At 47.3% G+C, this 27798-nt stretch overlaps 1 protein-coding gene across 14 annotated transcripts in view; it reads right to left on the reverse strand.

Moving 5' to 3' along the window:
- Positions 1–5960: 5960 nt before the first annotated feature.
- slc4a4a (solute carrier family 4 member 4a) overlaps positions 5961–27798 on the reverse strand; it is a 62749-nt gene continuing 40911 nt past the window's right edge. For 4 of the 14 annotated variants that reach the window (XM_078953411.1, XM_023958123.2, XM_078953410.1 and 1 more), the window contains 15 exons: positions 26848–27022; positions 26631–26764; positions 25078–25352; positions 24652–24722; positions 24181–24366; positions 23950–24063; positions 23707–23868; positions 23433–23611; positions 21786–21858; positions 21043–21111; positions 20359–20532; positions 18057–18215; positions 15538–15613; positions 10073–10152; positions 5961–7518 (listed from right to left, as the gene is read on the reverse strand). In XM_078953411.1, the coding sequence (XP_078809537.1) occupies positions 10109–10152; positions 15538–15613; positions 18057–18215; positions 20359–20532; positions 21043–21111; positions 21786–21858; positions 23433–23611; positions 23707–23868; positions 23950–24063; positions 24181–24366; positions 24652–24722; positions 25078–25352; positions 26631–26764; positions 26848–27022 (1891 nt within the window). In that variant the 3' untranslated portion in view covers positions 5961–7518; positions 10073–10108. Of the gene's footprint in view, positions 7519–10072; positions 10153–15519; positions 15635–18056; positions 18216–20358; positions 20533–21042; positions 21112–21785; positions 21859–23432; positions 23612–23706; positions 23869–23949; positions 24064–24180; positions 24367–24651; positions 24723–25077; positions 25353–26630; positions 26765–26847; positions 27023–27798 lie in introns of all 14 variants that reach the window. The other 10 variants (XM_023958125.2, XM_023958122.2, XM_023958124.2 and 7 more) reach the window with 4 other exon arrangements.

A 27798-nucleotide genomic window follows, 5' to 3' on the forward strand; every position in this document is an offset into this window, starting at 1 on the left:
AAGTATTACTAAAAAGTTTAAATACAGAGACGACGATTTAAAGCTACCAGATGTAGTTACCACTCTGATTAATTTTTCAATGAATAGAACTCTCTCCAAAATATACAAACTTTTATGTAATTTAGATAACAATATTGCCCTTCCAACAAAAAAATGGGATGCAGATTTGAGCATCAGCACAGATGAAAGCTTCTGGTCAGAACTCTGTCTAAACACCTTTAAACTGACAAAAAGTCCAAATCTGCAGCTAATCCATCTCAAAACTCTTCACAGAATTTACTACACTGGACAGAGGATGTTCAAGATGGGTCTCAGTAACTCAGACATTTGCGAGCACTGTGATAATAATCTACCCGACAGCTACATGCATGCACTATGGTTCTGCACGCCTGTCCAGGCTCTCTGGCAGCAGGTATGTGCCGATTTATCAGTCTGGCTTAAGGTTTCAATCACTGCCTCACCGTCACTTTGTGTGCTCGGTGACATGAGTGCCATCGATATAGAAGAAGGATTAGCTTCTATCATTTTCATAACTCTTTGTATTGCCAAAAAAACTATTTTAATAAATTGGAAAAACAAGAAAAATATAAACATAAGTCAACACAGAAATCTGCTGTTTGATCATATCAGCTTGGAAAAAATGTCAGCCCAAGGTTCAAGTAACTTTGAAAGAATTCAGTCTCTCTGGTCTCCCATAGCTAACTCCATGACTTAGGGGGTGGGGGGCTTGGTCGTCGCTGCTCCTTGCCCCTCTGCTGTGGTTTGGGGTGGGGGTCGGGGCTTCCGGTGCCTGGCAGGGGCGGTGGGGGGCTCCGTTGGTCGGGGGGTCGGGTCCGGTGCCTGGGTGGGGCGGGCTGGGGCGCTGCGTGGTCCTCTGGGCTTGGGTGTGGGGGTGCGTGGTGGGGGGGTGGGGTGGTGGTCTGGCTTGGCTTGGGGGGGTGGTCCCTTTGCCTTTGCTGGGGGGGGTTGGCGGGGGGCCCTGCTCGGGGGGGGGGGCCCAGCGGCGCAGGATGGGCTGCCCATCTGCACCTGGGGCTGGGATCGGCCCTTCCCTGGCTCTGGGGCGGGACGGGACAACCCTCTCGGGGCCCCCGGTCGCTCTGGGTGTCACCCGCTTCGGCTGCGGGGTCTGGGGTGGGGTGGGGGGCTTGTCGGCCCTGTCCTGTCAGAACGCCCCGGGGGGGCGTTCTGGGGGGGAGGGGTGCCCATTATTGGTACGGGTCGGGGGGGCTAACGGATCGGGGTCTCCGCTGAGGCAATCGGTGGTTGCCTCGGCCGGTTGGCCTCCTCGGTCCCGTCGAGGCCTGACCAGAGCTCCTCTAGGGCCGGCGTCTGGGGGTGGGGGCCTGGGCTTGCTCCGGGGGGGGCGACGCTTTCTGGCTCCTCTCTCTCTGTGTGGGGTGGGTGGTGCGGGGCCTGGGGTGTTAGCGCCTCCGGGGGTGGGGCCCCTGGGCTGGGTGGCCCTGGCCCCTTTGCTGGGGGGGGGGCTGGGGGACGGCTGTTTGACCACCAGGGGACAGTCTACCAGCTGTCCCCAACTTACCCCCTTCCTCATATAACCTCATATTAGAGTGAGGGGGTGGGGGGTCTAGCCTGCGATGCGCCCCCCTCCTATGGTTGCCGTATGGAGTGGGCCCCCCCTCTTTCGGTTTTATTTGCACCTTAGACATGTAGGGTCCTTGGTAGGGGGGGTGCTTGGACATCACTGCCAGCAAGCAGCAGATGTCCTCCTGGCACCCTACCCGCCAATTTTAACCGCACCTTAGACATTTAGGGCCCCTTGGTGTTGAGGGTGAGGGGACATCACTGTGAGTAATCAGGAGATGTCCCCTTAGTGCCTTACTCGCCAATTTTAACTGCACCCCCCCTTAGTACACACACCCCTCCCCCTTCAATATACATTCCAACATAAACACACACACATGCACACACCCTCTCAAACACACATACACGCACACACATTTTACAAGGAAGGTGGGACCTGGGTCCATCTGTCCCCTACCCCTTCCCTGGTGGGGGGTGCGGGCCCCTTGGCGATGGCGGCCGTGTCCCCGGGGTGCCGGCTCCCTGGGCCCGGCGGTGCTCTCTCCGCGCGGTGGCGGGGTTCATTTTACACCTGAGCCGGGGGTGTTCGTGTCCCTGGGGGGTGGGTCCTGGTCCTTGTCCCTGGGCGCTGGGCCCCGCCAAACTTCCAACATGGCCGAGCCTGGTCGGGCCATATTTATAACACCCCTTGTGGGCCACCCTTTTTTCCCCGGGGTTCCCCCCTCCTGGGCGGGGGCGGTGGGCCCCTGCCTTGCTCCTACCTGGACCAACCGTGGGCCGGGTGGGTGGCTGCCTGGAGTGCGGAGCGGGTCTCCCTTGGGGGGTCCTGGCTCGTACCTGGGGTCGGGGCGGGGGGATGCCCGGAACTCCTGGGTGGTGGTGGGGTGCTCGTCTGGGGCTGTGGGCGTCCCTCTCCGGTGGGGCCCTGCGTTGGGCTCTTCCGGCGCGGCGGGGGGCTGCTTTCCTGGCTGGGCTGGGGCGGCGCTCTCTTTCCCTCCGCGCCTCCCTGCTCTCTGGCTCTGGGGGCCTCGCGGCGGTCCTGCTGGCCCTGGCCTGGGTGGCGGTCTTGGTCGCCCGGGGGGCGGTTGTTCCCTGCCTGTTCCCGTATGGCGTTCGGGAGATTCCGGCTGCCGCTGCTGCTGCGGCGGGGGTCTGGGTGTGGGGGTGGCTGGGCGCTCCTCCTCCTTCTTTTCACATTCCACCATCCATTTCAGAAGAACATAAACACTCACTTGAGCACAGGTGTTAGCTCACCTTTGCACTAATAGTTTGCATGATTGAATGAATGAAAGATTTCACACTAGTTGGTTTAAAGGCATAGGTATGCGTTCGTGAACACTATCTGTTTTGTGTACATGTTGACATGTGGACATTTTTTGCAGCTAGCAGGTGTGTTGATAATATTTGAGTGTGTGAACAGGCCCCGCCCTTTTTGTACTACATTTGAACCTTACCGTAATGATAAACAACCAGTAAACTTGTTGCTTTATGCTGCTTCATGGTCTCATCCCCCTTCCCCTCCTATTATCACCCCCTACCCCCCTCTCTCTCTAACGTCCCTCTCTCTTCTTCCCCTCTTTCCTTTTCCGTCCGGTCCAACACCAAAGATTTTCAATCATGGTTGAAATGAATAAAGTTTGGCCTCAATTACAAAAGGGGTTTATTCAGACATACCTTTGGTTTGTCTGAAGATTAATAACCCCTCTTGTTAAAATAAAATATGTCCAACACAAGAGGCCCTCAGCTCTCATCTGTTTGCCTAGCTGTTGGACAGGACAAGTTTAAAAAAAAAAAAAATAAAAAAAAAAATAAAAAAGAAATTGATGTGAGTTCACACACTGTACTGATTCTGAGTGCGATAACAAAGCAGGCAGATTGGTTCCTCCTCACAGTGGTACATGATTTCTCAAACATAGAAACCATCAGATCAGCTGACTCATATAACTAAAGTAGATGTTCTGACTCTCCTGGAGGGTGTTTCCGTTTGGCCACTAGGTGGAGCTCACGCTAAAAATGACAACAAATGCTTACTTTTAAAATAATTTAGGAAAATGTCCTTCCTGTGAGTCTATAAAGCTGTTCATTTAGTCTGCAATGCGTGTTTAGGTGAACTGAGCGTTAGCGTTAGCATTAGCCGTCCTATGAGAAATTCCATTATACGTTAGCATCACGCGAGCTGACTTTGTCTTTACTGCTGTTATGTGTCACTGGAAAAGGAAAGGCATAAAAGATCCATCTGTACTTTATGGATCATTGATGTAGGAAGCTGGATGGATTCAGATGGATTGGATCAACCCAGCCCTGTGACCAGAACACGCCTCCAGCGGTGGAACGGGTTGAAGACCACGATTCCTCCGCATTGGTTTCTGACATTAGAGTCTGTATCAACAAAATGCGTAGGATTCCATTTGTAAAGGTAAGACTCGTCTCTTTACCTCAACATTGACATAACTCTATGTATTTATTTAGTTTTAGGTATTTTACGGCTTCATGGTTCCCCATTCAGACGTTTCTTCTTGTTTTCCATCCAACAGCTCCTTCTCAAACTTTCAACCACAGCGTTTCCATCTGACGTTCGTCTTCTGATTGATGTTTATCTCTCGTGTTTTATGTCTTTTCATTGTTTTGTAGGCTAGCAGCTTCTGTTCTGCAAACGCTGCTCCAAAGATAAACTGAGTGATGCCCATTTTTCAATCATCTGCACTTTTCTGCTGATTTAACCTGAAAATTCTGTTTTTCAGCTGATCAGCCGCCGCTTTTGCCTCTCAATTGATTTATTTAATTTTTTATGTTTTTATTGATTCATCGAGCTTCAAACCAAACAGCCATTTCCCAAGTCTCTGAACTTTTTGTTGTGCAAAAACCAAAATGACAGCAGAATTATTCCTGTTTTTTAATGAGCGGCGTTAGGGTCACGAAACAAACCTGTGAGCCCCCACGTGTTTGTTTCTGCAGGAGGATGTACTGCAGATGAGAAGAAAGAGGCGCTTCAGGAAGCGGACTCCCATCCGTTAATTATCCTGTTTCCGCTGTGGGTACCGGATGTTCTCGGGTTGCCGGATGTTCTCGGGGTCCTTCGGGGTCCTTCGACCAATGATGACGTCACACTATTTGATTGGCTGTAAGTTGCCACGACCAATGAGTTAACGTCGCTAAGTTTTTTAAAAAACTTAGCGACGACAATTGACAATTGCGGTATCATACATTAACAATGACATTAACGTTAACAACGAACAATTACGATGTAATCAATATTGCCTCGAAGATCAGTCACCATTGCCAAACATAACATATTGACATAGAAAATAAAGAATAGACGGGAAAAAAAGAAACAATCAACATAACACACAAATAAATAAAAACATAAGTAAAATAAAATAAAGGAACATAGAAAAAAATCTAAGTAGTCTAATACTAGTTAAGTTAGGGGTACTCGTGAAGTTTGTATTTCTGAACAAAACTAAGCAATTTCAAGCCATTCTTCTTTTTCATATAATGAAGTGATTGAAAGCAAAAACAGAGCTCTCTATTAAATGTTATAAAAGTGATTTGGTCTTCAAAACTTGACCTCACCAACATGGCGGTGCTCTCCTCCCATGAGGAACCACGTGATGTCTCCTCTAGTGATATAACTCATTTGAAGGACCCTGAAGGACCCCGAGAACATCCGGCAACCCGAGAACATCCGGTACCTACACCGCCAAACAGGCTGCATTGTCTCCAACAGCTGCCTGGAAGAAACCGGGCAGATCTGCCTGCAGAAGAAGAAGAAGGCTTTCCTCTTGAGGGTCTGATCGCTGGAAGAGGCTGTTGATGATCGGCATCAGCAGCAAGGATGAGCTCAGACTCCAGTGGAACATTTACTCTTCAGGTTCACCTTTCTCTATGTTTGAAAGAATTTTATTTACTCTGGTTCGTCAGGTTTCCTCTGAGGATGTTTCTGTTCCTTTATTTAAATCATCTTTTAATTTAGGCAGATGATTTCCGTAGCTAAACACTAATGGAAACCTGCAGCATCAACTAGAACCCCTGCTCCTAAAAGATCTACCCCCCACCCCGCAGAAAGGTCAACAAAAAAAAAACCTTTGAGATTAAATTCAGCAGAAACAGTTCAATAAAAAGCAGCAGCTGAGTGGAACATAGAACCTTAATGGTTCTGATCCGGCTCTGCAGATTAATTCTGTGTTTGTTAACAAAGGAATCAGGAAGAAGAACCCGTCCGTCCATGTGAGCGGAACCACTGATGCTGCTGCCAACCTCCTCCACGGCTCTCCAGCGCCCTCTAGTGGACGCAACGAGCACCGCCTCCACTGGAAACGCAGATTGGCCGGTTTGGGATTAAAACTGTGCAGATTAGGATGATGAAGAGGCGTCTGTCTGTAATGGAAGCCGAGTCTGAAGAACAGAACATCATCGGTGTTTGATAAATGTTTATTTTCAAGATTCAGTTCATTTGAAAAATAGAAGTTCTAAAATAACCCAGTTCCCCCAATTCTAAAAAGTTAATCAAATGGTGTTAAAAGATTATTATTATTATTATTATGAATTTCCTCTGCCGCCATCGTTCCTGTTGCATGACGAGAGCGTGGAACAGAGACCTTCATGTCCCAGTAGAAAACGGGGGTTTAAGGTTGAATTAATTCTGATGAGTCTTAAAATACTAAGAAGCCAAACATGCAGGAAAAGGTGAGTTTGTGCTTCCTGGGGTGGAAAAGTGAAACGGCTCCTAAAGGATGGGGGTGCCCCTCCCCCTGAACCAGGGGTCAAAGGTCCAGACCACCATCAGGGTCAAACAGGAAACATTCACACCTAGATTTGATTTGTTTGAAAAAATGTGAATTCTTTCGTGAAAGTCTGAGATCTACTGGGGGGGGGGTCAAGGCTAAACATAAGAAACAATATCAATAAAATTTCAGTCTTTTATTCAAATTTAGATTTGAATAAAATGATTAAAAAAAAATCAGAAGTGCTGAATAAACAGTGAAGATCATTTTTAAACAAAGTTAGATTTTAAATCAATTTTTACTTCAAAATAGTCTCAGATCAGATTTTTCTTCCCTGAAAACGTCTGGATTATGAGCAACAACATGAAATCAGTTGTATTCTGCGCATGAATCCTAATCATAACTGAAGTCTGGTCCTTAACCCCAAAAAAAACGTTTAAATATGAAACAAACAGGAATGACCTGAAGTGACCTCTGCTCGCAGCTCCCAGGGATTTCTGCAGAGCTTTGATCAGGTATGAAGTCACTCAGGTAAAGGACTTCAGGTTTGTCCCAGGAAAGTCTGAGGCGTCTGAACTCTTGGCCCCCCCAAAAGAAAAGCGAACACAGACGCAGGAAGTGTCAGCGCCGCGTTCAAGAGTCAATCATAAAAAACCAAAGAGGATTTCATCGACACAAACGTGATCAGTTAGAAAGATTAAGATAAAAACTGCATGATTAAACCACCTCTGTGCACGTACGTGCACTATTATCAAACTTCTAAAACAACAATACAGCAGAACCCTCAGACCACCATGAATCCAGAACATCGACAAGAACCGTCCAGAACCTAACAAACCAGCTACCGACATCACTTCCTGCTGCAGGAAATGTGGCTGACGTCAAATTACTGATAGAAAAACTCATTTTGATCCTTTTATATATTCATGTCAGTGTATAAAAGGGGGGGGGGGGGGTGCTGCGGCGTTCGCTGTAGATCAACAATGAGGGAGACGTTGCATAGACGAGTATCTGAGCCGAGAGGGCGCCGACATGACGGACCAGCAGAACCACAGCACTGGGTCGCCCTCCCTGATCAGAGCACAGTCCTTTAGTGACGGGCGGGTGGGGGTGGGGTTCTCCTGGTGGAGGCGGGGTCTTTCAAAGGGATGTTTCAGATCCTCTTCTCCTCCAGTAGAAGGAATTTTCTTCATCCGGATCCATTTCTATCCTAATCTGAGGCACAGACTTCAGAGGGCTCATCTCAGGGCTGAAACACACAAAGTCAGCGTCAAAATCCTCAAAACATTACAAATAAACAGACTTGGTGGTTTGTTGAATTCAAGCAGAGCTTTGACCCGTCGGGTCTGCAGCAGAACCTGGACACGAATTACGGTTCTGTTCTGCAGACAGAGGCTGCCTCAGAATGGATCTCTGGCTCCTCCATGTGGACTGCAGAGGAACTGCAGACGTTCTGCACTGAGGAGCCTTCAGGGCTTTCGGTTCCCCTGCAGGGGGAAGAACCAGAGCAGAGACGCTCCTCTGAAGTCTGGATGATCACGGACTCATGTGACCAAACCAGACGGTTCAATCAGGACCGGAACCGAGCTGTGATCAGAGTTTGGAGGCACAAACAGGAGAACCGGACAATCATCTCCGTCCAGCTGGAGGTCCTTGCGCCGAGTGTCTGAGCGCTGACGCCCTTCTCCCACCTTCATCACTCTGACAGGAATGCGTCACCCAGCCGCCGGACAGCAGGGACTCGGACCGGAGCTGAACCCGGGCCGTGAAACCACAAAGTAATTGGAGTTCAGAGGAAGAAGATTATTCCGAAACAATCCGGCGTTCTGCGGTTCTTACTGGAGATCATCTAAATGAGCCGTTCAGAGAAACTCTGAAGGGATCACACCTGAGGTTCTGCAGGAGTCACAAACGGGACCAGATGATCCGTGTTGGCCTCGAGCACGAGAGGCTGCTTACGTCATGAACAACCTTTGACCTTTGCTGGACTCTGAGGAAATGAACTGCTTTTCATTTAAAGCTGCTGCTGGTGGAAACCTGCAACACTTCAGTCCACCTTAAGATAAAAAGTGAAATTCAATCAAATGGAGAGTCCGAGCCGGATGTCCAGGTAAAGGTGCAGTTTTCCATTCATACATGTTCTGGGGTCAGATCATCAGACTGCCTCTGAGATCATGTCAGGAATAGTTTTCTAAGCTTTTTCATTTCCTGCACTGGTCCGTGCCGTTTCTTGGGAAACATTCCGATCATTCCGTCACAGATTCCTGATTCAGCTTCAGGTTTGGGGGAATTTCAGTGAAAAGTAGCTGTGGTTCAGTGTCTGCACTGTTTGAATTCAAACCTGTGTCGGGGCTGCTCGTGCTTTACAGACTGTTGGTTCCTCAGGAACCCTGCGGTTCTCTTCCTGCTTCCATCATTTTCAGTCTTTAAAGACTTTTATTAGATAATAGTTAGAGAGACTCTCCTAACTGCTCTGAAAAATAGAAGATACAGGAACCAGGAAGTTGACGTTTTGGACCGGAGCGCGTCATGAAGCAGAGACGGCGCCGTCCCGGGAAACATTTTCCAGGTGGAGTTTCAGATCTTGAAATCGGACAAATCTATGGACGTGTTCTCTCAAGATGTGACAGAAATGTGTGGATTCAATGGATGTTCCGTTTTAAATGTATATACTAGAAGAAATATAAGAAAAAACAGATTTTCAAATTAAAACCTGCATCCATTTTGTCAGCGACCTCATGAATACAACCTGCAGGCCGCGTCACACCGCCGCTACTTACAACTTGCGCATTTTGCACGGAGGAAAATTGGTCATACGTGAACATGTGTGGAAGACATGAGAAAAGTCGTTTTTTCACAGATGCATCACAAATGAACCCCGTTGAAACCACACAAAGAACACGCAAGGAACACGTAAACGTGCGCTTCATCCGAGCGCCTCCCACCTTTTGTGTCGGATTCCCCTGATCCGACATCCATGGTACATGTGTGAAAGGTCCTTTAGACATACGTGGAGCGATAAATCTATGTTTGCATCCCACAAAAATCACGCAAAGTAGCATAAAGCTTCCTCCATAATTACCTATAAAATACGTAAAATATGTGTAAACAGCGGATTTTGCATCAGACCAAAAATTCTGAACAGCTCAAAACTAAATTCATGTGAAGAACCGAAACCCTCGATGGACATCAGAGCACATCGACAAATAATGAACGCTCATGAATAATGTATATCACGCACGGACCACAAAAGACCGAAATGTCATTGGTGGAAAATGCATAAAATTTAGGCAGCGGCTGCCGTCCTCAGCTCTACTGTAGAGGAAACTCTGGAAGGATCCTGCAGCGAGTCTACGCTCTGAGGATCTACAGCTAATCTGTGGGAGGGAGGGGCTTCTCTGAAGGACTCAGGCTGAAGCCCGGAATGGAAGCAGGCAGACCCAAAGTGGTTCTGTCCACGTCTGTCTGAATGAAGCTCTGTAACAGAAGGGATGTAAACACACACCAGGACTTCAACTCAACCCGGGGAAGGTTTCACCGCGGCGCCAGGCGGGAGAATCCTGACGTCTGCAGACAAAGGTGAGCTGATGGCGCCAGGTGCTCCGCTTCACGCTGAAAATCTGGACTCAGCCATAGGTCAGCTCATTAACCTGACTGACCTTTAAAGATCAGACCAGCATCATGTTCCCGGTTTGACCTTTGAAGAGCTTTGACTGGACTGTCAGGAGTGAACATGGAGGGACGTCTGAGGCGGCGAAGGTCTTCCGCCGCCTCCACCGCAGCATCACCTGCTCTGTGCTCACCTGGATAAGTAGCTGTCCTGATAGTAGCGGAGCTGCTCAGCACGTCGTGTGTTGGTCAAGGAATGACAGGGGCTTGTCTCCTGTGGGAAGAAGGAAGACCGGGTCAGTCCAAGCTTTCATCTGGTTCTCCAGAGCAGCAGGCGGCGGCGGCGAGGAAGGACAGTTTACAGGTAACGACTGAAAACATTTATCAATGCTGAACCCAACAGGAACCTGAATCAGAGACCTGAGTGATGAATGATCAATGTGAAGATAATTATTGATGTGACTCAAAGGTTAACTGAATCAAAACGGTTATTTGGAGCTGCAGGAGCTTTTTCATGATGACGGTCAGAGAAGCTTGGTTGAAGAGTTTAAAGACCCGCTCTGATGAAAATGCTGTTTGCTGGTTTTAACATGTTGTTGTGCCGTTTTTCTGATGATGAAGGAAATAACCTAGAAAAATGAGGCTGAAATTTGCATTTCTGAGTATTTCTTGATTCAAATTATTGTGAATCAGATGAAAAAACGCCGTTTATAAAAGATCCTATTTGTGAATTAGAAAAACCTCTGGGTGGGGCCACAGCCTCCCAGCTCCGCCCCTTTCTGATCAACCACCATCAGATCCATGAACGTCTCTGTTTTCCTGGTCTGAACTGGAATCTGGATCAGAACTGGACGCCTGGATGGATCAATGTGAAAGTTCACCTGAGAGAAACACCTGGTCTAATGAAACCATCCTGAACTGAAACTGAAGTCTGGAGAACGTCAGACAGAGAACGTCAGACAGAGAACATCTGACAAGGAACGTCTGACAGAGAACGTCTGACAGAAAACGTCAGACAGAGAACATCTGACAAGGAACGTCTGACAGAGAACGTCTGACAGAGAACGTCTGACAAGGAACGTCTGACAGAGAACGTCTGACAGAAAACGTCTGACAGAGAACGTCTGACAAGGAACGTCTGACAGAGAACGTCTGACAGAAAACGTCTGACATAAAACGTCTGACAAGGAACGTCTGACAGAGAACGTCTGACAGAAAACGTCTGACAGAAAACGTCTGACAGAGAACGTCTGACAGAAAACGTCTGACAGAGAACGTCTGACAGAAAACGTCTGACATAGAACGTCTGACAAGGAACGTCTGACAGAGAACGTCTGACAGAAAACGTCTGACATAAAACGTCTGACAAGGAACGTCTGACAGAGAACGTCTGACAGAAAACGTCTGACAGAAAACGTCTGACAGAGAACGTCTGACAGAAAACGTCTGACAGAGAACGTCTGACAGAAAACGTCTGACATAGAACGTCTGATGAAGAACGTCTGACAGAAAACGTCTGACAGAAAAAAGGCTGACAGAGAACGTCTTCCATAGAACGTCTGACAGAGAACGTCTGACAGAAAACGTCTGACAGAGAACGTCTGACAGAAAACGTCTGACAGAAAACGTCTGACAGAGAACGTCTGACAGAAAACGTCTGACAGAAAACGTCTGACAGAGAACGTCTGACAGAAAACGTCTGACAGAGAACGTCTGACAGAAAACGTCTGACAGAAAACGTCTGACAGAAAACGTCTGACAGAGAACGTCTGACAGAAAACGTCTGACATAGAACGTCTGACAGAGAACGTCTGACAGAAAACGTCTGACAGAAAACATCTGACAGAGAACGTCTGACAGAGAACGTCTGACATAGAACGTCTCATGAAGAACGTCTGACAGAAAACGTCTGACAGAAAACGTCTGACAGAGAACGTCTTCCATAGAACGTCTGACAGAGAACGTCTGACAGAAAACGTCTGACAGAGAACGTCTGACAAAAAACGTCTGACAGAAAACGTCTGACAGAAAACGTCTGACAGAAAACGTCTGACAGAAAACGTCTGACAGAGAACGTCTGACAGAGAACGTCTGACAGAAAACGTCAGACAGAAAACGTCTGACAGAAAACGTCTGACAGAAAACGTCTGACAGAGAACGTCTGACAGAGAACGTCTGACAGAAAACGTCTGACAGAGAACGTCTGACAGAAAACGTCTGACATAGAACGTCTGACAGAAAACGTCTGACATAGAACGTCTGATGAAGAACGTCTGACAGAAAACGTCTGACAGAAAAAAGGCTGACAGAGAACGTCTTCCATAGAACGTCTGACAGAGAACGTCTGACAGAAAACGTCTGACAGAGAACGTCTGACAGAAAACGTCTGACAGAAAACGTCTGACAGAGAACGTCTGACAGAAAACGTCTGACAGAAAACGTCTGACAGAGAACGTCTGACAGAAAACGTCTGACAGAGAACGTCTGACAGAAAACGTCTGACAGAAAACGTCTGACAGAAAAAAGGCTGACAGAGAACGTCTTCCATAGAACGTCTGACAGAGAACGTCTGACAGAAAACGTCTGACAGAGAACGTCTGACAGAAAACGTCTGACAGAAAACGTCTGACAGAGAACGTCTGACAGAAAACGTCTGACAGAAAACGTCTGACAGAGAACGTCTGACAGAAAACGTCTGACAGAGAACGTCTGACAGAAAACGTCTGACAGAAAACGTCTGACAGAAAACGTCTGACAGAGAACGTCTGACAGAAAACGTCTGACATAGAACGTCTGACAGAGAACGTCTGACAGAAAACGTCTGACAGAAAACATCTGACAGAGAACGTCTGACAGAGAACGTCTGACATAGAACGTCTCATGAAGAACGTCTGACAGAAAACGTCTGACAGAAAACGTCTGACAGAGAACGTCTTCCATAGAACGTCTGACAGAGAACGTCTGACAGAAAACGTCTGACAGAGAACGTCTGACAGAAAACGTCTGACAGAAAACGTCTGACAGAAAACGTCTGACAGAAAACGTCTGACAGAAAACGTCTGACAGAGAACGTCTGACAGAGAACGTCTGACAGAAAACGTCAGACAGAAAACGTCTGACAGAAAACGTCTGACAGAAAACGTCTGACAGAGAACGTCTGACAGAGAACGTCTGACAGAAAACGTCTGACAGAGAACGTCTGACAGAAAACGTCTGACATAGAACGTCTGACAGAAAACGTCTGACATAGAACGTCTGATGAAGAACGTCTGACAGAAAACGTCTGACAGAAAAAAGGCTGACAGAGAACGTCTTCCATAGAACGTCTGACAGAGAACGTCTGACAGAAAACGTCTGACAGAGAACGTCTGACAGAAAACGTCTGACAGAAAACGTCTGACAGAGAACGTCTGACAGAAAACGTCTGACAGAAAACGTCTGACAGAGAACGTCTGACAGAAAACGTCTGACAGAGAACGTCTGACAGAAAACGTCTGACAGAAAACGTCTGACAGAAAACGTCTGACAGAGAACGTCTGACAGAAAACGTCTGACATAGAACGTCTGACAGAGAACGTCTGACAGAAAACGTCTGACAGAAAACATCTGACAGAGAACGTCTGACAGAGAACGTCTGACATAGAACGTCTCATGAAGAACGTCTGACAGAAAACGTCTGACAGAAAACGTCTGACAGAGAACGTCTTCCATAGAACGTCTGACAGAGAACGTCTGACAGAAAACGTCTGACAGAGAACGTCTGACAGAAAACGTCTGACAGAAAACGTCTGACAGAAAACGTCTGACAGAAAACGTCTGACAGAAAACGTCTGACAGAGAACGTCTGACAGAGAACGTCTGACAGAAAACGTCAGACAGAAAACGTCTGACAGAAAACGTCTGACAGAAAACGTCTGACAGAGAACGTCTGACAGAGAACGTCTGACAGAGAACGTCTGACAGAAAACGTCAGACAGAAAACGTCTGACAAGGAACGTCTGACAGAGAACGTCTGACAGAAAACGTCAGACAGAGAACATCTGACAAGGAACGTCTGACAGAGAACGTCTGACAGAAAACGTCAGACAGAGAACATCTGACAAGGAACGTCTGACAGAGAACGTCTGACAAGGAACGTCTGACAGAGAACGTCTGACAGAAAACGTCTGACATAAAACGTCTGACAAGGAACGTCTGACAGAGAACGTCTGACAGAAAACGTCTGACAGAAAACGTCTGACAGAGAACGTCTGACAGAAAACGTCTGACATAGAACGTCTGATGAAGAACGTCTGACAGAAAACGTCTGACAGAAAACGTCTGACAGAGAACGTCTGACAGAAAACGTCTGACAGAGAACGTCTGACAGAAAACGTCTGACATAGAACGTCTGATGAAGAACGTCTGACAGAAAACGTCTGACAGAAAAAAGGCTGACAGAGAACGTCTTCCATAGAACGTCTGACAGAGAACGTCTGACAGAAAACGTCTGACAGAGAACGTCTGACAGAAAACGTCTGACAGAAAACGTCTGACAGAAAACGTCTGACAGAAAACGTCTGACAGAAAACGTCTGACAGAAAACGTCTGACAGAGAACGTCTGACAGAAAACGTCTGACATAGAACGTCTGACAGAGAACGTCTGACAGAAAACGTCTGACAGAAAACATCTGACAGAGAACGTCTGACAGAGAACGTCTGACAGAAAACGTCTGACAGAGAACGTCTGACAGAAAACGTCTGACAGAGAACGTCTGACAGAAAACGTCTGACAGAAAACGTCTGACAGAAAACGTCTGACAGAAAACGTCTGACAGAAAACGTCTGACAGAAAACGTCTGACAGAGAACGTCTGACAGAAAACGTCTGACATAGAACGTCTGACAGAGAACGTCTGACAGAAAACGTCTGACAGAAAACATCTGACAGAGAACGTCTGACAGAGAACGTCTGACATAGAACGTCTGATGAAGAACGTCTGACAGAAAACGTCTGACAGAGAACGTCTGACAGAAAACGTCAGACAGAAAACGTCTGACAGAAAACGTCTGACAGAGAACGTCTGACAGAAAACGTCAGACAGAAAACGTCTGACAGAAAACGTCTGACAAGGAACGTCTGACAGAAAACGTCTGACAGAAAACGTCTGACAGAGAACGTCTGACAGAGAACGTCTGACAGAGAACGTCTGACAGAAAACGTCTGACAGATATCGTCTGACATAGAACGTCAGACAGAAAACGTCTGACAGAGAACGTCTGACAGAGAACGTCTGACAGAGAACGTCTGACAGAAAACGTCTGACAGAGAACGTCTGACAGAGAACGTCTACCTCCAGATCATCAGAGCGGCTTCTCTGGACGATAGCGCCCCCAATGGACATCTGTGTGTTCAGTGTTTGGCAGGTTGGTGTGAAGTTTGATGGTAATTTTTTCAGAGAAACAGGAAACTCAAAGTGTTAGAAGGAACAAGCAGGAGCTGAGGAACCATGTTAGGAAGCATCAGAACCAGAAGATGACATGCAGACGCTGAGGAGCAAGTGGGCGGTCAAAGCAGTGAGAGCAGAGAGGCAGCAGCTCCAACAGAAACCAGACGTCACCAGAGGAGGAGCATCTGAGACGCTGCTTTGGATCTACTCACTGTCAGAAGCTTTTTCACCTAAGAAGGGCTGCTGCTCCATGATGTCCATGGGGATTTTTAGGCTGGGAACCTTCTCAATGTAAGCACAGTCAGACTGTTGGGAGAGGAAACACATCTATGATGAGGTCAGAGGTCGTCGTGACAACCTCGCTGACCTTCAGAAGAACCTCTCAGCCATCACGGTTCTTCTCTTTCAGACAATTTGCTCTATTCAACCTTTGGGAGGGCGCGGCATCCTGTGTCTGGCTGAAGACGCCCCTCACGCACCTTGAGGGTGGTCCATACCCCACCCAGATGCCTGCACCAGTCTTTTATTTCTTCCATTCTCCACCTCCACCTAGCTACAACCGCTCCAACCGATCCTCTGGTTGGTGTTGGGTCTCCTCTGCTCCGGTGTCTGTGGGCGGAGTCTCGGCTGAAGTCCTCCGTCCTCACAACTGCAGCTTCTCTTTGGATGAAGAGGTCCCGCCCACAGAGGTCCTGTTGGGACGGTGTCCCCACCCTTCATGTCAGCTTTCCAAAGCGTTGGGAGAAGACTTTGGTGTACGACACAACTCCTGGCTGTCTGAGTGCACGGAAGACGTGTTTTGGGTTGAAGCCTCACCCCCCTGCTGTTGGGGGTAGAGGTTTGCTGGATTTTTCTTCCCTCCTAAATCAATAGCTTTAAAGAATCTGCTGCCCTTGAACCGGGATTTCTTCTCTGATTTAAGGTTTTCAGGGCAATGCTCAGTCCTTGAGCCTCTGTCAGCCACAGAGGGGATTTCTACCTGGGGGGGCTGGAAAAGAGGACTGGTTTATTCCTCCACCCGTGGATCCACCTTTAGTCACTTCTCTTCATCACGCTTCCATCTTTGGAGCACAAACCAACATCCTTGGGCTGTGAGCTCTGTGACCATCTCCAGACAGACTGATCCCTGTTACTGACGGAGCTTGGAGCACAGATACTTGCCAGAAGCCCACTGGACCCCCCATGACCACAGCTAGACCTCCTCTGGATCCTGCTCTGCTGATTTCTTCCTCCAAAGAGAAACCGTTTCCACGGTGATTCAGAGACAGATACGGCACCTGATCCCAGAAAAAAGTCTGTGTAGGGTCTGCTGAGGGTATTCTGAGGGTTTGCTGAGGGTTTTATGAGGGTATTCTAAAGGTCTTCTGAGGGTATTCTGATGGTCTGCTGAGGGTTTTATGAGGGTATTCTGAGGGTTTTATGAGGGTATTCTGAGGGTCTACTGAGGGTTTTATGAGGGTATTCTGAGGGTTTTATGAGGGTATTCTGAGGGTCTGCTGAGGGTATTCTGAGGGTCTGCCGAGGGTTTTCTGAGGGTATTCTGAGGGACTGCTGAGGGTCTTCTGAGGGTCTTCTGAGGGTATTCTGAGGGTCTGCTGAGGGTCTCCTGAGGGCCTGCTGGGGTATTCTGAGGGTCTGCTGAGGGCATTCTGAGGGTATTCTGAGTGTCTGCTGAGGTATGCTGAGGGTATTCTGAGGGTCTGCTCGGGTATTCTGAGGGTCTGCTGAGGGTCTGCTGATGGTCTGCTGAGGGTCTGCTAAGGGTATTCTGAGGGTCTGCTGAGGGTCTTCTGAGGGTATTCTGAGCGTCTGCTGAGGGTATTCTGAGGGTCTGCTGAGGGTATTCTGAGGGTCTTCTGAGGGTCTTCTGAGGGTATTCTGAGCGTCTGCTGAGGGTATTCTGAGGGTCTTCTGAGGTTATTCTGAGGGTATTCTGAGGGTCTGCTGGGGTATTCTGAGGGTCTTCTGAGGGTCTGCTGAGGGTATTCTGAGGGTCTGCTGAGGGTTTTCTGAGGGTATTCTGAGGGTCTTCTGAGGGTATTCTGAGGGTCTGCTGAGGGTATTCTGAGGGTCTGCTGAGGGTATTCTGAGGGTATTCTGAGGGTCTGCTGAGGGTATTCTGAGGGTCTGCTGAGGGTATTCTGAGGGTTTTCTGAGGGTATTCTGAGGGTCTTCTGAGGGTCTGATGAGGGTTTTCTGAGGGTATTCTGAGGGTCTTCTGAGGGTATTCTGAGCATCTGCTGAGGGTCTCTTTGGTCATTCTACTAGAGTTAGAGCTTCAGAAGAAACAGAGGTTGTCTGCTGGATCCATCATGATGAAAAGCCTAAGCTCACAAACCCACAACACCAAAGCCATATCAGAAGACTGCAGGCTCCAATCCATCCACCTTTCAGAACCCAAGTCAGGTGGGTCGAACAACAGGACCTTCTTTAAGCCTCCAGAGTCCCAACCCCCTTAGAGGAGGAGGAAACCTCAGTCCTCCTCAGGCTAAAGACCCAAAAAGTTTATCTATGAACCAACCTCCATCCTTTCTGGGGGGGTTTTTGAGAAGAAGCTGCAATAAATCCAAAATCTTTTATTTCCCCCAGGAAACAAATGTCTCCAGAAGTAAAACCCCACATGGTGATGCTCCTGCCGCCGTGCTTCATAGACACGGCAGTGTTTAAAAATCAAATCTCATTGAGATCACCAGAACCAAAGAGTTCAGTGTCAGACACACCAAACAGAACAATGTTTCAGAAGCCTTACATCTTCAGCATCACTGTCCAAGCTGCCCTCTTTCTTCTTCTTCTTCTCGTCCTCCTTCTTCTTCTTGTCCTTCTCTGGAATCACGTCATCCAGGAAGCTGAGGTCGTGTTGGGAGAACATGTAATCCATGGTTTTCCTCACAGCGACCAGAGCTAGAATCTGCAAACAGTCGTTCACACGTGAACAAAAAGAAAAAACGTATGAAGTTTCAGTGACATCACGATAACTGTCAGAACATCACATGTAGTTAAAGATGGCGGCACACCTGAAGTTGGAATCTTCAAAGCAACGTCTACGCTCAGCTTTATGTCTGCTTCAATGTTGGTGTTTCTGAGATTACATAGAGGAAGACGTTTCCGTAGCAACCAGTCAATGAGCTGCTGATGTTCACATTGAACCCTCGTGCAATCATGTGCCTCTTGTGCCTTAACGTGCCTCAAAGGGGAGCAGGGTCATCTGGACCCCACAAGACAGCACAAGGGTTAACCGGCAGGCGGATGGTTGTAGGAGGTTCAGGTTTCCTCCTCTTGTCTCCTCGGTTTTGGCCTCTGAGTTTTGTGTCCGTTCCCTTCAGGCCAGGCGAGAACGTTCAACGACAGACGTTTCACTTCAGTCTGAGGACGGTCTTCCTGAAGCTACGCTCACGCTAAACCAGTCCAGCGGCAAACACGCTGCAGGACGCCTGTCAAACAATGTGCTCATAAACTGGACCTTCTCTCTGCATGTGGGAGGAGCTACTATCAAAAGGTCTCAGCCTGATCCACGTCTTGAGAGATCAGGCTGATTAATTTTTGCAGAGTTCTAAAAAAGCGTCTCCACATCTGCGTTCATGACATCATTCAGAGACGGCCCCGGTACGGCGAGCTTCACCGTCTGCTGCAGGAGCGGCGTCGGGATGACGACGCTTTCAGCGCTGCGTCCATCTCTGTGGCCCGGTTTGACGACCTGCTATCCTGCATTCATTCAGTTCATGGGGAGAACAAACCGATTCACCTCCATGTTGGTTTTTGACTCCACCCACTGATGACATCATCAACACATCACAGGTTACAGATGAGTCTGATTGGTTGACGTGCTGTGGAGCATCACCTAAACCGCTTTTAAATCTTGTCTTTAACATTTGTTGAAGTATTTGAAAATTTGAAATCATTTTATTGTATTTACTGCTTTATTATATTTATTAGGTTTATTCTATATGACAATTCTGTGGTTTTCTGTGTCTGTGAATTTGCGTATTAATGGGTTTGGGCCTGCTGGTGAACATGGAAAAAACATAAAAAGTTCACATATGTGAACTCAGAATTTTCGGCGCATTGGTGCATCCTCTGGAATGTGATCCCGCGCTGCACCCGAAGCTCCAAACGTGCTGCAGGACCTCGTCAGCACATTGACTGAACATTGAAACTGCAGTTCTGTGAGAACACAGCTTCATAACAATGAGATCGCCGTTCGTGCAAATGCAGGCGGGATGCAGGAGCTCTCCACATTACCGCTTTTCACTTCAACAAAAGCCGAAATTCATCTGCGCTGCGTTCAGGATTTAACATTCTATATTTGTCTTTAATTCTTCTGTCTGGTTTCAGAAAAGTCTCTTGGATCGTTTCCAGACTCAAACTGGAACCAGGTCAGTCAGGCTCCAGAACTAACCTTGGACCTTTATACAGGCTAGTAAGGACTGAGAGCTTGCTCCAAAACCAGGACCTCACAAACACACAAACACCTCCACACAGCTGGAAATGAGCTGTTAAGCTACAAACTGGTAAAAGCATCTTTGCTTAGTGTATTTGTCTGCAGTCCTGATAAATGAATAAACTCAACTAAACCTCCTGACGTTTGGAAGACCCTGCAGCTTTTCTTACTCAGGAGTTGAGACAGAAAAATAGAAATTTACTGATTTATCATAATACTTTTACTGTAAAAATAAGTATTTGTATTTTATTGGCAAAAATCAGCTCTCTTTGAGCTTTCATTCCCAGAACTTCAAGCGTTGTTCACTAAACCTTTGCTTATGTTCTCAGCTGTTTTTCATCATCAAACTGCTTTTCTACCTTATTCTGCATCTTTTCTGTTCACCACTTGATCAGGACTTAAGCTGGTGGTTGTTTTCTTGTTTCATCATTTTCTGGAGAAAATGTATTTTTTCTAAAATGACTTTTGCAGCTTTATCAACTAAAGAAAAGAATCTTATATTTAAAGTTCTTATGTTTCTTAAAGACACAGGAATTCATCAGTGAACAGTTTCTGCCAGAGAAAAAGGTCAAATGGTGGTTTCCTCCTCATGACCTCCAGCCGCTCGTCTTACCATGACAGGGAAGATGATGGCGGCAACGGTGGACTTGAGGATCCAGAGCAGAGCCAAGCAGAGCACCTGGATGAAGGTGAAGAGGTGGACCTTCCTGAGAGGAACGTGCCGCAGGTAGATCAGGTCCGGCTGGTGTTTGGCCGGCATCAGCAGCAGCTTCAGGCGGTCCATGAACTGCAGACACAAAAACAAGTGAGGGTCAGGAGGAGCCGCCATGCCGCCGCCCATCAGATCTGGATGGAGAAGCTGCAGGTGGAGGTGATGCGAGCGGCTCTTTACAAAGCAGCTGTTAGTCCATCCTTCAATTTGGTCACATGATCACAGTCTAGCTCCTAATTATTCACAAAAAATAAATAAATAAAACCCAGAAAATAAATATCAAGTTCTTTTTCTTTTATTTAAATCCCTCATAGCTGAAATTTGTAGCTGCAGCCGTTTTTTTCCCCACAGAAAGCTGCTGCTCACAGAGCAATACGCCTGTAAATTAGTGAGGGTTTCCTACAATCAGAATGAAGTTGGTTCGTTATTTCATTAGTTCAGCATTCGTCTGACAGTTTCTGGTATTGTTTACATAGTTTCTCTGTTTGAAGACTTAAATCAATTCTGAAGCATTTTATTTCTGTTTCCAAATCTTCCTGAAGCATCTCAGATCAGGAGAAGTGAAAGGTTCTCTGATTTCCTCACCTGCACTCCGTTCAGAGAGGCCACCCCCATGTACAGGAAGACGCCGTACAGCACCGGCATCGGGATGAACTGGGAGGAACAGGACAAGGAACCAGAACACAGAATCAGGAACCCAAATCATTCTCTCTATGAATCCATTCCAAAGGTTGATGTTCTCCTAAAGCCCCGGGACAGACCGCCCCTTCCCTCACATGAGCTGGGATAGGCTCCAGCAACCATGTGACCTGAGAGGGACTCAGCGGGTTCAGACTATGGATGAATGTTCTTTGAAAGGTTTAAATGGTTCTGCAGAGAAAACGTTAGGTATCAAATCCTTTGTCTGAAGTCTGCATCTGATTTCCTGTTGGGTCTGCTTTGCTCCATGTTTGGATTCAGTTTCATAAAAACACAAATTCCATGTTCTGAGGTTGAAGCACTAAGCTGCCGATCATTAATAAACCGCATTGAGAATTTTTTAAGTATAAATTCCTTAAATGATGTTTTTTTCGGAGAAGTCGGTCTGTGTTTGTTCTGTGAACTGAAAACTCTTCACCATAGTTATCAATAAAGTTCTGTCTTTTGAATAGAGATAAAACCTTCTTTCTCATTTCAGACCCAAAATGTTCACGGAGGACTTTCTCCATCCTGGGACCAGAGACCGTCTGTCCGGTTCAGTGTTTTCTGATGGTAAACTGGACGTTTGTCCAGAACAGGACTGTTCCTTCAGAGCTCTGCAGCCACGTTTGCATCGTCTCACTGATCACCTTCAGGATGGGAGACATGAAGACGGACAGGCCGGTCAGGATGAAGACCAGCACTCCCGTGACCCTCTGCTCCCTGCAGACACAGCACAGAAGAGGAATGTCAGAGCAAACAAAAGACAACCATGTTCTGCACTTCTGACGTCTGTAGAGCGGGATGTCCAGGTTCTCCCGGAGGTCGGGGTCACAGCTGCGTCTGTTGGCTCAGCTGACACGTCGGGAGGCTGAAGGTCCGGCTGGAGTCACGCAGAGGTGAACCTCCATGACACAACAATATGTTATCGTCCATTATTAAGCATCAAAGGTGGAGAACATCCATGTTATCTGAGTGACTCAAAAAGCAGGATGGGGGGTTGCTCCACAGCAGATGTTTGGTGAATCCCACACAAAGATGACGGCTTTGATGGAACCAAGAACCTCCTTCAGACTGAGATGGTTTAATCCCAGTCTGCCCTGCAATCAAAGAATCTTCACTTTCAATGCTTTGATCGGCTCTAGTCCTGGTAATTGATCTTTTTTCTGATCACTGCGGGTCTCAATGCTGATCTTTTCAGATCTTTCAGGATTCTCACTTTCAGGTACTCCATTCTGCACAAGTTACTACGGTTATATTTGTCTCTGTGATGTTAAAGGTCATTGACTTGTCGACATTTATTTTATAATCCCATAAATCTGATATTTGAAAGAAAGTAGGAAGTGATCAATAAAGCAGGAGGTCATCTGCAAAGAAAACAGTCATGGTTTGATTGGATGAAGGATCTGGGATTCAGGTTTTCTATGGGCTCACGGAAGCTAAAGACCAGACTTTGTTCCTGGTTTTTCCTCTGATTTTGTCACGGTTTCAGTTTCTTTACTTTTGTGTTCTGGTTCTCTTTGGTTTTCTGTCATGTTTTGAGTTCAGTTTCCTGTTTTATTTTGAAAGGTTTCCTGTTCCGTTGTTGTTTCGAGCTTTACTTTTGGTCCCCATCTGCCCTCATTGCTTTACCTGTGTCTCGTCTTGTCTGTGTGTATTTCAGTCCTGCTCCATTTTATGCTCTTCCCAGGTTCCTGCGTAGTTTCCAGTTGTTCCATCTGCTCTGCAGATGGTTTGTGCTTTTTCTTTAGGTTATTAAAGTTCCTGTTCCCCTGGAACCTTCTCCTCCTCTCTGCGCCTGGGTGCTTCCCTCATTCCCACACGGAACAGATTCTCTCATCTCATGACTTAGTTTGTGACTTTGGGTTCATTTTTTTAGGGTTTAGTTTCAGAATATTATGGGATGGTTTCAGTTTTCTTCGTCCCCCACCATAAAACCGTACAAAAGTTTGCCGTAACTTTTCCCGACTCCACGATAAAAAGAATCTAAGATTTTAAAATATCAGGTTTGTGTCAGAATCAGGAAAACCTTTATCAACCTCATCACCTTATTTGAGGGGGGGGGGTTCATTTGATTGACATAAGACTTTCCAGTTGTGAGCTACTAAAAGACACGGGGGCGTGGTCCAGGGACTGGGGGAGGAGGGGTTTCCATCCAGTCATTTACTGTTGGAGGGGGGATGACAGTAAGACTGCAAACCAGAGGGTCACATGACCACAGCGGTTGACCACCTCATGCGTCTGCGCCTCAGACCCGAACCCGGCCAAAAGAGCAAGAGGACATCAGTTCCTCCTACCTCACGCCCAGGAACTTGGGCTGCTCTCCAGGAGCCGATGTTTCCGTCTCCATCTTCAGACTGTCGATGTGAGCGATGGAGATGACGGTGGCAGCAACGTACCACGGCAGACCCATGAAGGAGCAGACCACCAGCAGGACCGCCACCCAGAACAGGTCCAGATGGTAACCCGCTCCTTTCTGGAGCAGAGGAGACGCAGATGTTCTGATGAGCGGACGCAGAAGCTGCAGAAGCTGCAGAAGCTCTGCTCTGCCGTGAAGACGTCAGGCCTCACCTTCAGCTTGTGCTCCTTCCTGTTGACGATCACAGCCGTGATCTGCTGGTCCATAAACAGCAGAATGGTGACCAGCAGGGCAGGAATGGACGCCACCAGGTACACCCACCAGGGGTTTCCTCCAAACGGGGGCACGAACCAGCCCCGGTTTGGACTGGTTGGCTGAGAACGAAAGCAGACCTTACAGGCTGGAAGGAGTTTCTTCCTTTCCTAATGGACCCGCTCAGAACTTTGTGGACTCACCTTGAACTCACTTGGCACAATGAGTTTGGGAGTTTCCACTCCTACCAGCATATCGACTCCACAGAAGATGAGGATGGCCAGGATGATGGCAAAGTCACTGATGAGTTTCCTCACCTGGACAGAAGAACCCAGACCGCTCTTCATTTTCAGCCCTGAAGCTGTCAGAATACGGACCTGTTCTACTGAAATGGGTCCAGTTCTAGTCTGGCTTGGGTTTGTCGGATCACTCACTGTGGTGGGGAAGAAGGGGCTGGTTTTGAACTTCTTCAGAGCCATGGAGCAGGTGTAGGTACCAAAGAAGAGGATGAAGGACATGAGGGTGACGTCTGGGACAAACTCGCAGGCCTTCCCCACCAACTCCCCCCTGTACTTCAGGCAGTCTGTCTTTGTGAGGGACGACCACGTGGCGTTCAGCGGCTGCACACAGATGGAAGCAGTAAAGTCCACCTTCTAGGACCTCTACAGTTCAGCTCAGAAGATAAAGATGAGTATCACGATGACAGAAGAACGTGGGACTTTTCACTTCTGGGAAACGTTTACAGGTTTTCCCAAAAGACTCGGACTAAAGTCCTGCAGCTCTGACAATGTGTAGCCAGAGGGAGTCCAGTCATCCTCCCACAGCCAGAGGCTTAACCGAGACAACAAGCGCCGTGTATCATTAACCGCCATTCCAGCTCAGCGTTGACCTCCTTGGACACTCACCAAGCCGGTGTTGTTCCAGTACCAGACGGACATACTTTCTGAAGCGTCAAGGAGGATCCCCGTCTCGTTTTCTGCAAAATACCAACAGAGTTTGGGATGAAGGTGGCGCTCAAAGACCTTTGCAGGAAAAGTTCTCATTTCTCTGATTAAAAAACAAAATGATTCAGCAGAAAATGAGAAGAATTTCAGAAATTAAATCACAAAAAAAACACAATCCTAAAGATGCAAAAAAGGTTCCAGATTTCTGCTGCAGCTATTAATTAACTAATTCAGACTAATAAACTAATTAACTAAGCAGCAAAGCTCAGCATGTGACCTTGGTTCACCCCCCACCCCCACCCCCTCATAATGAAACAGATTCTTGGAAAATGTCTTGATTTCAGGCCAAAACAATGTCAATCCGTTCAGAAGCGAAGGGTGAATCACCTAGGATGGTGGGCGCCATGCACAGACAGTCGTACTGAGTGGCGTAGTCCATCCTGTAGTCAGAGTTGATGGGGTAGTGGTGGGATAACTTCAGCATCTTCTTGAAGGCATCGTAGATAAAAATGAAGCTGATGAGGCAGGAGAAGCCCTCCTCTGTGAAGCGAGTGAAGTATTTCACCAGGAAGCTGGCGTCTGTGGCCACCAGCGCCAGACAGAAGAACGCCGACCACAAGCCGATCCACAGTCGGAACTCCATGTAGTCGAAGTCGTTATCTCTGAGGAGAGGAAGAGGCGTGAGCACTTCCTCACGTTAGGCAGGTATAACACCTTCTGCTGAAGCAGACTTTTGGTAGCACAGGGGCCTGAAGTGGCCTCTAACAGCCAGCAGGGGGCATAGTTGTGAGGGGAAAAAAACATTTGCATACTGTTACAAATCTACTTCTTATTTGTTACTAAAGATTTTGAGCCGACCTGCAACACTTCCTGTTTTAAAAAAACGAGACGTTGCTACGTTTGCAGCTTAACAATGATAAAAGACCAAGAAAATGATGAAAATGTTTCTTTTTTCTACATTTGGCTTTTTCTTGGCACAAGACCCTTTGACATTAGAGCTTTAGCTACAGTGTTGATGTTGATGTCTATGGACCATCATAACTCTTTAACCATTAAAGAGCCTCTATCATCTAAAATCAACTCTTTGAGCTTTTAAGTCTATTATTATGTTCATTCCTCACTAAAAACATTATTTATTTATTATTATTTATTTAGGTATTTTGATTCGTTCACGCATGTCTGAGTATTCCTCGAAAAGTCTACAGCCCCTCCCAATCCATGAAAATGAGTGGGTTCTCACATTGTGACGTCACAAAATGAGGAACCGCCCTTCCAGGAAGAGTCTGCGCTGCTAGACACGCCCACTTTCTCAGTGGAGCTAGTGGTGATCGGCTAAACGCTTTCATTTCATCTGCACAACATCCATCTTTGTAAAAGTTCCGATGTTCTTTGTTTTCGTGGGAGAAACGCAGACACGCTGCCGAGGCCGGCTCTAGGATGACATCATGAAATGGGCGGCACCCACATGGAGAGAAAGGCGGAGCCTCAGAGATTGAGTTGTGTTACGGCTGGGAAAAAAGGCTGTTAAAAATAACTCTGATTTCATTAAAAAATCATTCTTGAGTGTGCCAAAGGTAATATTTGATAATATATATGGATATAGTTTATTATAAAAGGCTTAAGAAAGCAAGGAAAGTCATTTGAACTGATTCTGAAGCTGCTTTTCTCTGAGCCAGAATTTGTTGGAACTATTGCGTAAATGGTTGAAGAGTTACGGAAGCTCAAAGATCGTGTGATATTTGTCTGTTGCCAGCTACATTTCTGCTGCAAAAGGATTCGTCCTTCAGCGCCATAACTTTATCTTCAAAGTTGACATTTTCTTCAACCTTCAGTTATTCTGAGGCGGAGAAAAGCAGCTTTCACGTCGTTCTTTTCTAGGTCCAAAGCGTGCGTCCGGTGTTTACGTGTTAAAGTGTTGTTCCATAGACCTGCATGTGTACCTGCTAAAGTTGAAAAGCAGCCGTTCAAACACCAGAACCGGACCAGTGCTGCTGAGGATGGTCAGCGGCTGGCCCGCCAGCAGACAGAAAACTCCGCCTGTGATGGCCGTGCCCAGAAAACTCTCCAACACCCCCTGCAGGGAAAAGACCCAGCAGGTTCCTCAGACAAATCCAATCCGGGCCTCGGAGGGTCTGAGAGCGTCAGTCCCCGCCTCACCTGCATGTTCTCTGTGGCGTCCCCCAGCAGGCCGCCAAAGGTGATGGCGTTGGTTACAGTTCCCAGGTAAATGAAGAGAGTGGCTGACAGGGCCTGGATGTGAAAGCCATCCGTGAAGTCGCTGATGAAGAAAGGCGCTTTTCTCTTGATGTCCAGAATGAGACCTCCACAAAACCTGCCGGTGAATGAAAGGCACCGGTCGGGAACGTTACAGGAACCAAAAACTGAAGACCTTCTTTTCTTCACCACTGAAAATGTTTACAGGCTGAGAAAAAAAGGCTCAAAAATGCATTCAAAAGGCTAGAAAGATAAATGATGCAAAATGGTTCTGAACATTTTTGATCTTGAATTTAATAACGGTTTTAAGATTCTGGGATGGAAGTCCTCCATAACCTTCCAGATGTTTGATTGAAGCTCTTTTTGCTTCAAAAATACCAAAACGTTTAAAAATGAACCTACAGAGATTCCTCCTTTATCTTCCCTAGCAGAAGATACACTGGAACAGACTGAAACTCCGCCCACAGCAGAAGATACACTAGACCAGACTGAAACTCCGCCCACAGCAGAAGAAACACTGGAACAGACTGAAACTCCGCCCACAGCAGAAGACACACTGGACCAGACTGAAACTCCGCCCACAGCAGAAGATACACTAGACCAGACTGAAACTCCGCCCACAGCAGAAAAAACACTGGAACAGACTGAAACTCCGCCCACAGCAAAAGATGCACTGGACCAGACAGAAACTCCGCCCACAGCAGAAGAAACACTGGACCAGACTGAAACTCCGCCCACAGCAGAAGAAACACTGGACCAGACTGAAACTCCGCCCACAGCAGAAAAAACACTGGAACAGACTGAAACTCCGCCCACAGCAGAAGACACACTGGACCAGACTGAAACTCCGCCCACAGCAGAAGATGCACTGGACCAGACTGAAACTCCGCCCAC

Source organism: Oryzias latipes, chromosome 9 (assembly GCF_053564925.1).
Source record: "Oryzias latipes strain Hd-rR chromosome 9, Olatipes_Hd-rR_3.1".
In the NCBI taxonomy this organism is placed as follows: Eukaryota; Metazoa; Chordata; class Actinopteri; order Beloniformes; family Adrianichthyidae; genus Oryzias; species Oryzias latipes.